The sequence below is a fragment of the Gekko japonicus genome, unplaced genomic scaffold, assembly GCF_001447785.1.
Source record: "Gekko japonicus isolate JY-2015 unplaced genomic scaffold, Gekko_japonicus_V1.1 scaffold2806, whole genome shotgun sequence".
NCBI lineage: Eukaryota > Metazoa > Chordata > Lepidosauria > Squamata > Gekkonidae > Gekko > Gekko japonicus.
The window spans coordinates 191935-202118 of NW_015160920.1; the positions used below are offsets into that span (position 1 = coordinate 191935).

The following is a 10184-nucleotide window of genomic DNA, read 5'->3' on the forward strand; positions in this document are numbered from 1 at the left end:
TTTCCTCCTTCAGCTAGTAAGCCACGGTGGGGCAGAAGAAAGAGCATCAGAGCCAGGGTCCCTCATTCGAGTCTCGTTACAGGCCCAGGTAGCAGCTACCGCCAAGGCAGCCTTTTACCATCTACAGCTGATTAGGCACTTGGTTCCCTTCCTCAGACTCAATGACCTGGCAACGGTGATCCATGCTATGGTCACCTTGAGACTGGACTACTGCAATGCTCTCTACATGGGGCTGCCCTTGTCCCAAATCTGGAAGCTGCAGCTAGTGCAGAATGCAGCAGCCAGGCTGTTGATGGGTCTCTCTATACAAGAGCACATCTGGCCTGTGCTGAAGTCATTGCACTGGCTGCCAATAGCATACCGGATTCGCTTCAAGGTGCTGGTTTTGACCTTTAAAGCCCTATATGGCCAGGGGCCTGCCTATCTGAGGGCCTGCCTTTCCCCGCATGTTCCCCAGAGAGCACTGAGGTCGGGGACTTTAAATTGCCTGACTGTCCCTGGTCCCAAGGATGCCAGACCGGCTATTACCAGATCCAGGGCCTTCTCAGTGGCGGCTCCACACTGGTGGAATGAGCTCCCGGAGGACATCAGGGCCCTGTGGGACCTCTTACAGTTCCGCAGGGACTGTAAAGCAGAGCTCTTCCACCAGGCCTTCGATTAGGAGCCACCACTGAATGAGCTACTGAACATCTATCACTGGTACTTTCCTTGGGATAGTCATATGGGGCCAACTACAACGATCGCCATCTGCACTTTATTGTTTGTATTTAATTTGCACTTTATATTTTATTGCTGAATTTTATCTGTTTTTATTGTAAATTATTATTGTACGCCGCCTTGAGCCTGCTTGTCAGGCAAGGCGGGATAGAAATTGAAATAAATAAATAAATAACATCAGCAAAAATGAGATTATAAAGCCATCTGCTGTGTAACCTGACCCGAAATGGAGGATGCATCAGTGAGTGGGGAAAAAAACACCTCAATAAAAACAAATATGTGAACAAACGCATGTTCAGGGTTTGGGGTTTTTTTTGGGTTTTTTGTTTTGGTGATCCAGGCTGACATTTTTATATCAGAAAAAGAAGAAGAGATTGGATTTATACCCTGCCCTTCACTACCCAAAGGAGTCTCAGAGCGGCTTACAAACTCCTCTCCCTTCCCCTCCCCACAACAGACACCTGTGAGGCAAAAGAAGAAGAAGAAGAGATTGGATTCATACCCCACCCTTCACTACCCAAAGGTGTCTCAGAGGGGCTTACAAACTCCCCTCCGTTCCCCTCCCCACAACAGACACCCTGTGAGGTAAAAGAAGAAGAAGAAGAGATTGGATTTATATCCCACCCTTCACTACCCAAAGGTGTCTCAGAGCGGCTTACAAACTCCTTTCCCTTCCCCTCCCCACAACAGACACCCTGTGAGGTAGGTGGGGCTGAGAGAGCTCTGATAGAAACTCCTCTTTTTCAAGAACAGTTCTTATCATAACCACGGCTTGCCCGAGGTCATCCAGCAGGTGCAAGTGGAGGAGGTGGGGAATCAAACCGGTTCTCCCAGATTCAGAGTCCGCGCACTTAACCACTACACCAAACTGGGTTTAAAAAAAAATAACAACAAACATGCCCCATCACTTGATTTTGGACTGCTGTTGAACTGGAAGATCATTCTCTACCTTTTTAGACAATAATTTCCCGGCACAGAAGGATGTTTGTTTCGGGCAGCTACTGTAGGGCCGTATATCTTCTTTACCCTACAGCTTTTAAATGTCAGCCGCCAGGTCTCCACTCGGTTTGCAACAGAAAGAGCAATCCATTACAGCCATTTCTCCAGGTAAACTCTCCGCTTCACTTTGGGTGTACGTGTGTGTGTGTGAATGAATCGATCTGGAGGATAAGGGCCTTAATGTAAGACCTTGTATCTTTTAACACCGTTACTTTTAGAGCGGCGGTTAAATCTTCATCTCTTCCCCGGTCCCTGGGCTATGCGAGTAACCGTGGCCACTGTCCAAACCTGTAAACGCCACGTTCCCCTCCTCGCCTGTCCTCCCCCTCGAGAAAAGCAGAAGGCATTTGCTCCTGGTTAACAAAAGAGGTTTCTGACAGAAGCGTAGGTTTGGAGAGCAAGGAACAATGTTATTTGGGCTATATTTAGCTGCCATGAGCACGTCGGGGAAGGCATGATCAAAAAGAGGAGAGAAAAGGGTGAGAGGGACCGGGCAGAACTGGAAGCAATTTCCCCATCTTGAAGGTTTTTGTGTTGTTGTTTTTTTTGGCCTTTCGCTCGCTTCTAAAGGCTCGGATTGCGGACCCGGGATTGAAGTGCGGCTTTTAAGTGCTCAGAGGTTGGCGAGGCAGGGGAGCGCTTGGCTTCACACTTGGCGGAGGTATATGGATTTGATAACATTACTGAGGGGGGGGCTTGGTGGATGGAAGCTGGTTTTATTCTTTAAATGACTGGGGTTGCGGGAAGCTTCTGAGTCGCTGACAAGGGGGCCGAGCGAGAGGGGATCCTTTGGCAGCACGGCCTCTTCCCGCTCAATACAACGCAACCTGCACCACTCAAAGCTTTTGTTCTCTCCTCATCAGCGGGCTCAAATACCGGGGCTCCTTAATGAGAGCCGGTATTAATTGGGCTAGGACACAGCCCAAAAGCCTCCCGGGGGTTTCCCACCGTCCACACCGCGTGAGGGGGAAAGGCACCTGAGATGGCTGCCTTCCCAGGCACTTTTCTATCGACACTGTTTTAGTGCCTCTCTCTGGTCGTCCCATCTGTCTGTTTACTCCTCTGGAGCTCTATCCGCGGATCAGGTTCCCAGAGACACTCCACAAGGGCGCATTGTGGAACTCGAGGGCGGAATTAACAGAGAGATCATTAAGCGCGAAGCCAAAGGGGTCGGGATGGAGATGAAATAAAACCTGCATACAGTTAAGGCCTAGGCTGGGTCACCTTGAGGGATATGAAATGAGCGTTTTGGACGGCGACCAAAAATGGGGCCGACCAGATACTATTCCCTCCCTCCCCCGTTATCTAGGTCAAAGCAAACTTTTCCTAGAGTTAATGTACTTTTTTTAAAAAAACAAATCATGAATGCATTCCTTTTTCATTTTAAGTATGCATCTCTCTTTTGTTGAAACGGTACATGTTGCCACGGAGTGAGACCTTGCCCCACAAATGTGTTTAATAGGATTTGAAACTCTAGAGGGGGAAAAGTATTGCTGGGGAATTCATCTCAATGTGTTTCAAACTAGGAAAATGTCTCAGGGTTCCTGTTTTAAGGATCAAAATCTGTCAGTCAATAAAAAGGTGTATTTCCTACCCAATATCTAGCAACTACAGATGTATAAAAAACTGAAATGTCAAGGAAGGAAGAGAAGGAAGAGAAGGAAGAGAAGGAAGAGAAGGAAGAGAAGGAAGGAAGGAAGGAAGGAAGGAAGGAAGGAAGGAAGGAAGGAAGGAAGGAAGGAGATAAGTAGGGATGGGCAAAAACTGCATTTTTGCAGTTTGATTCATGGCTGAACCATGAACTGATAGGTTGGTTCACAAACTGAACTGGTTCATATCGGTTTGTGAAACTATATATGGCCCAGAGAAAGCAGACAAGAAATAACTACCAGGAAGCTGAATGGAGTTTTAGGAAGGAAGGAAGGAAGGAAGCAAGGAAGGAAGGAAGGAAGGAAGGAAGGAAGGAAGGAAGGAAGACAGCTTTGTTGCACTGATAGTTCTAACAAGGGCTTTTAAAAAAAAAAAAAGGAGGTGCTCGAACTCTCAAGAGTGAAATGAAATTTTCAATCTATATACTGAAAACTCATGAACTTTTAAACATTTAAAAAAGAATTTTGCTGAAGAGGTTCCCAAACTCCGTTCTGGCACGTTCCCCCAGAAAAATAACGCTGGTTCTAACTACTAGGAGCCCTGTAGATAAATAATTAGCTGTGGAATCCATATCAATGTGTGAAACCCTGCCATTTTGCCACGGTTTTTTTGAACTGCCATGTCCCTGTTTGGGTTTCTTGCTTGGGTCAACAGTGTCCTTAGATGCTGCAAACGGCAGCATCAACCAGGCAGGGTCTCCATCGGTGATTTTTAACCAGGAACATAAAGCCCCTCAGGGAGAAATGTACAAATCCTGGTCAGCATTCCAAATGGGGGGGGGGCACGTGGGACTGTAGCCCCCTCTCGAAATGGCTTTTGACACTAACTGGAGTTATTTTATATCCCTCATCCCACCCCGAGAATAAAATAGCGCGCCCCACCTTTCTCCCCACCCCCCACCCCCTGTGCTGTCAATTCACAGTGGATTTGGTGCTTGGGGGGGTCAACAGTGGGATGGCTTCTAATGTCCTGGCCCCACTGGTGGACCTCCTGATGGCACTGGTATTTCTGGCCACTGTGTGACACAGAGTGTTGGACTGGATGGGCCTTTGGCCTGATCCAACATTGGCTTCTCTTATGTTCTTATGTTCTTATGACTTAATGGCAACCCTTTACGGTTTTCAAAGGCAAGAGATGAGCAGAGGTGGTTTTGCCAATGCCTGCCTCTGCATAGCAAGCCCGGATGAACTTGGTGGTCGCCCGTCTAAGTCCCACCTTGCTTGGCTTCAGATATTGGACAAGACCAAGCTAGCCCGGGCCATCCAGGTCAGGGTAAAAGAGATACGGAAGGGGTTGGCCATTGCCTGCCTCTGCGTAGCAACCCTGGGCTTCCTTGGCGGTCTCCCACCCAAGTAGTAGCCACGGCTGGCCCTGCTTCGCTTTTGAGACTCTGACCCCGTTTAGCCGACGAGATCAGGTCAGGGCCCGTGCCCTTGGCACCCAGAACTATAGCGGCCAAGCTTAATGCTAAGGAGCTGAGTGACAGCCAGTGTCCCCTCTAAGCCGAGTTAGTGTGAGCTAGCTCACAGTTTTTTAGCCTCCGGCTCACACATTTTTGTCTCCGCTCAGGAAGGATGTGGCTCCAGAGCAAACTGATTTATGCAGTAGCCACATCGTTTGCTCACAACCTTCATGCCAGTAGCTCACAAAGCAGAATTTTTGCTCACAAGACTCCACAGCTTAGAGGGAGCATCGCTCAGGACCAGTGTTCCCTCTAAGCTGAGTTAGTGTGAGCTAGCTCACAGGTTTTCTAGCCTCCGGCTCACACATTTTTGCCTCCGCTCAGGAAGGACGGGCTCCAGATCAAACTAATCTCTGCGGCAGCCAAGTCGCTCGCTCACAGCTTTAACGCCAGTGGTTCACAAAGTAGAATTTTGGCCCGCAAGACTCCACAGCGTAGAGGGAGCACGGGTGACAGCCATCAGGTACAAAGTTCTCAATGAATGTATACATACCCTATGTATATACCGGGGTGAAAACAGCCACCTCTTCTGCTGACAAAAAAGGTAGGGCTTATTTATTTATTTATCTGTACTTATAGTCCAGCAGTAGCCCCTCAGAGACTTACAATATTTTCGAGGTACATTCAAGGTACACTCACTTCAAAGAGGATGTGGACAGGGTGGAGCGGGTTCAGAGGAGAGCAACGGAGGATGATCGGGGGCTTGGAGACCAAGAAGCCCTGCGGAGTGCAGGGGGCTGGACTAGATGACCTGCAAGGTCCCTTCCAACTCTTAACATTCTATGATTCTATGAGGATAGGCTGAGGGACTTGGGAATGTTTAGTCTGGAGAAAAGGAGGTTGAGGGGGGACAAGAAGAAGAGGAGGAAGAGGAGGAGGAGATTGGATTTATACTCCGCCCTTCACTCGAAGTCTCAGAGAGGCTTACAAACTCCTTTCCCTTCCCCTCCCCACAACAGACACCCTGTGAGGTAGGTGGGACTGAGAGAGCTGTGACAGAAACTGCACTTTCAACTTGGAGGTTGGCAACTATACTTAGCCCATCCTGAACGCAAGTTGAGCTGGGTCTGACAGACAAAGGGTGGGTTGCATAGGTGAATTTGGAGTTCACGTGCGACTGTTTTTGTTTTTATCACATAGCTGAGCCGCTGCAGTTATTAGATTATTTTTTTGAGACACTGATGAGTTTACCACTTCCCTTAATGGTACTGCATGTTTTTAATGTTATATTCTGCCTTGAGCGCTGTCTGGCAGAGACTGGACTTAGAATGTAACACAAAGTATGTGTACTTGCATATATAATTGTACAACAACATACCAAAATATGGATAAAACCCAATAACCCTTACAGAGAAAAGGTCCAATTAGATACGCCAAAAAAGAAACACTCCAGGCCAGGGTCCAATGAAGGAGGCGCTGTTAGCACTCGGAGAGATTTTAATGAGCACGGGATTATGAGAAAATAATTGTTTACCAGTGCTGATTGGAAATTGTATTTTTTTAAGGCCTCCTCATATGAGATTGATCCTAATATGGACATGCTCTTATGAGAATTGTTCCTCTGCTTCTTAATTAGGGCTTATGCTGGAACGGGAAAAATGCGGTGCTCATCTGAAATCTGAGAACTAGGGTTGCCAAGTCTGGGTTGGAAAATACCTGGAGACTTTGGGGGTGGAGCCAGGAGAGGGCGGGGTTTGGGGAGGGGAGGGGCCTCAGTATAGTACAATGCCATAGAGTCCACCCTTCAAAGCAGCCATTTTCTCCAGGGGAGCTGATCTCTGTCGGTTGGGGATTAGTGGTAAAAGCGGTAGATCCCCAGGCCCCACCTGGAGGTGGCAACCCTAGTCCGTCTCCCCTGCGGTATTCTAGCTAAGATGCAACTTTTGGAAGCTGCAATCCAAAGCCCCAGTCCCGCCTTTGCTGAAAACAGAGTTTGACCTTACGTATCTTGACATAACTCATACTGAATCAGACCAATGGGTCCGCCCCAGTTAGCACTTGGATGGGAGAGAATCAAGGGCCACTACGGAAGGACAGGCAATGGCAAACCACCTCTGTATTCAGTGATGTTCACTACACTCTTGTGCAATAATCCAATAATAGAAGGCAAAAACAAGTGTAGTAAACAGACTCACTACTGACAAATTGCCAGAATGCTAAAGAACATGAAATAGAAAGTAGCGAATACAAAGTAGCCACATAAGAAAAATACAAAATGGAAATCACTGACTTTGCATGTTTATTGTATGGCTCTCCTTTTCTGAACAAGTTGTGTATTTCGTTGTAGAACACCCTGATGAAGGATGAACTTTGAAACGTTGTAATCAAACATCCGGACACAACGTCGCATTATTATATTAGTTCTCCATTATTCTGTGGATTTTTTAAAATTGTAGTGTATAATTACACAAGTTCATTGTTTTCCATTTTGTATTTTTCTTCTGTGGCTACTTTGTATTCTCTACTTTCTATTATATGTTCTTTAGCATTCTGGCAATTTGTAAGTAGTGAGTCTGTTTACTACACTTGTTTTTGCCTTCCATTATTGGATTATTAAACCACCTCTGTATGTCTTTTGCCCTGACCTGGATGGTTCAGGCTATGCCAATCTCGTCAGGGGACGGGCCATGGCCCAGCAGAAGCACCTCTGCTTTGCATACAGAAGGTCCCAGGTTCAATCCTCAGCATCTCCAGGCACAAGGACCAGGCAGTACGTGATGGGAAAGACCTCTGCCGGAGACCCTGGAGAGCCACTGCCAGTCTGAGTTAAGCAATGCTGACCTTGGTGGACTGAGGGTCTGACTCAGTATAGGGCAGCTTCATATGTTCATCTGTCAGCTCTGGTTAGTGTCTTGGTGTGAGACCACTGTCCCGGTCCAGTGGCCTCGGGACGAGGACCCAACCCCCCCAGGGACGCCCTGACCATGCCACTCACCTGGGGACCAGCAGAGGAGCGAGGCAGTGACGATGCCACGGCGACCGATGGGGCTGCAGCACAGTGCCCCGCCATGGGAAGCCCCAGGAGAAACGACCATCGCCGACCCCTGGGAGATGCGGCCACGCCGGCAGAGCACGGCCCCTTAGTCAGGCACCTCGGAGCTCTATCCCAGGAAGCGGCGAAGCGGATGCCGCTGAGGGAGGGCTGAGGACAGGCATGATAGGGAAACTAAGCCGCGGCACACCCACACCCATAACGACCTGAAGGCGTCCGGGCTTATCAAGGGGGGCGGGGCCAGACCGGGACTAGAGGAGGCGGGGATTACAGGCGGCACTGGGAGCAGGGTGGGGTATAAAAGGAGAGAGAAGCGGACGGGCCAGGGAGGAGGAAAGTGCGAAGGAACGAGACGGAGAGAAAGAGAGAGTGAGAGATGGGACCAAAGGTGTTCTGCGCACGTTGGCAGAGGGACCTACGGGGTGACCATGACCCCGTCCCCTGCCTATCTGAGGCCCCTCCGCAACCTCCTCCTTTACGAACCCTCTCCAACTCCGAGGGTCGACGCCATGGCCACAGGCGGGGCGATTCCAGGGCCGCGAACGAAGCTTGACAACCACCAAGGAATATCAGGGTCGCTACGCAGAAGAAGGCAATGGCACACCACCTCTGTTAGTATCCTTCCTTGAAAACTCTAATGCATCGCCATAAGTCAGTCGCGACTTGACAGCTCTTGAGTAAATGCTGTACTAGAGCCCCACATGTACTAGCCACTCCACTGAAAAATAAATGCCTGTATCGCAGAGTGGGGCACTGGAACTATCATGGTCTCTTCAAACACGGCCTTCTCTATCCACCCATTTTGCCACAGCTCTTTTGCATTGCAGGACTCAACTATCTGGCTCACCGCCGAACGCTCCCAGTCCTCGGGTGTTTCCCCTTCCGTGCTCTCGCCTTTTCTGTTTTGCATAAGCCAGTGGCGCTCTGCACGAAGCGCAACTGAACACTTTGATGTTCTTTTGTTGCTTCTGTACACATCTCCCTGAATATCTGAAAAGGGACTAGCCGAAGAATTAAAGCTCAGCTAATTCCAGCTGGAATATAATGGCTTCAGCAAGTTAATACACCTTTATCTTTTTATGTGTTTGCCTGCTAATTCTCTAGAGCAGTGAGTCAGTCTCGTGAAAGCTTGTGTTGAGTCACAGAGTTTAGACATCCTACTATTTCAAGAAGGGGGAGGGGAATAAAGTCCTAAACCAAAACAGAATAACCCTGCACCAAGCTTTTTCATTAGGTCTTTGAATCAAAGGAAAGAGAAGCGAGATGAAGGACTCTGCTTGTTGAAGTCTATGGGCTGCTGGGGAAATTATATGGAAACAAACACTTGAACATTGGAATGGTTTTTCACCTGCAACGGGATCATTAATAAAACTGAACAAATGGGTGAAAAAGGCTGTTACGGGCTGGCTGACAAAGACGTGCAGGGCTGGTTCTTACCTATAATCCCTTCACATCCGAGGACCAACACACTTCAAGGATACTCTCATCAGCCCTTAAAATTTAATATACACCCTCCATTTGGTGGATCTTTACAGCTTCTGCCAGGATTTCTGCTCTTGCTCCTGCCTTATCGAATAGTCTTTCAGAGGAACATGGGAAAGAACAATAAATTTCTGATGGACCTTTCACAGGGGTTATAAAACCATGTTGTTTCACATGGTATTTCACAGAATTTTGGATAGCAGACTATACAGTATGGTAGTCAAACGGTAGTTCTTCCTGGTTCTTCAGTTTATGACCTTCAGTTCGCGAACCCTGAACAGGCCAAAATTCATGAGGATCATTCATTCGTCAGCCGGTTCCTGCATATCTCTACTGGAGTATGCAGGCAAGAGAAGCCAAGCCCTCTTTCACTCTACCCATAGCTTTATCATGCTTTGCACTGGAACTTTCAGTATTTTTCTCCCAGCCTGACACCAATAGCAGAAGTCATCTGGGCTGAGAGGAAATGCATCAGAGAAAAAGTAGTCTCTAGCTACCTTTACCTACATGCTCTGTTTTTAGTTCATAATTTATTCCCCACCTCTACTGTCTTTATATATGTGATTTCCTTTCCCCTCCTACATTTCACTTTTTAACAAAAATACACTGCTCTGAAACTTAGGAAGGCAGGAAAAACATTTTCAAGTTTAATAAAAACAGAACAGATAGAATTCTAAAAAGGATCTTAAAATAAGTCTAGAGTGAAGTATATATCCTATTTATTTGAAACATATTTTACCTTACACTCTCGACCAAAAAAAATAAATAAATCTCTCAATGGAAGTTTTTGTCTAAGAATACAATACATTTCAAGTATCGAAACTTACCTTGACCTGAATAGCTAGAACACTTTAAACTTTCTGTGACATCACAGAAGCCCTG

General features: G+C 47.5%; 1 protein-coding gene across 1 annotated transcript in view; it reads right to left on the reverse strand.

Moving 5' to 3' along the window:
• Window positions 1-7863, reverse strand: part of LOC107121622 (teneurin-4-like) — a gene marked incomplete at its 3' end in the record, with an annotated part of 181711 nt that extends 173848 nt beyond the window's left edge. Inside the window, exon 1 of the mRNA XM_015424576.1 lies at window positions 7764-7863. Within this exon, the coding sequence (XP_015280062.1) occupies window positions 7764-7863 (100 nt within the window). The remainder of the gene's footprint in view (window positions 1-7763) is intronic.
• Window positions 7864-10184: the final 2321 nt, after the last annotated feature.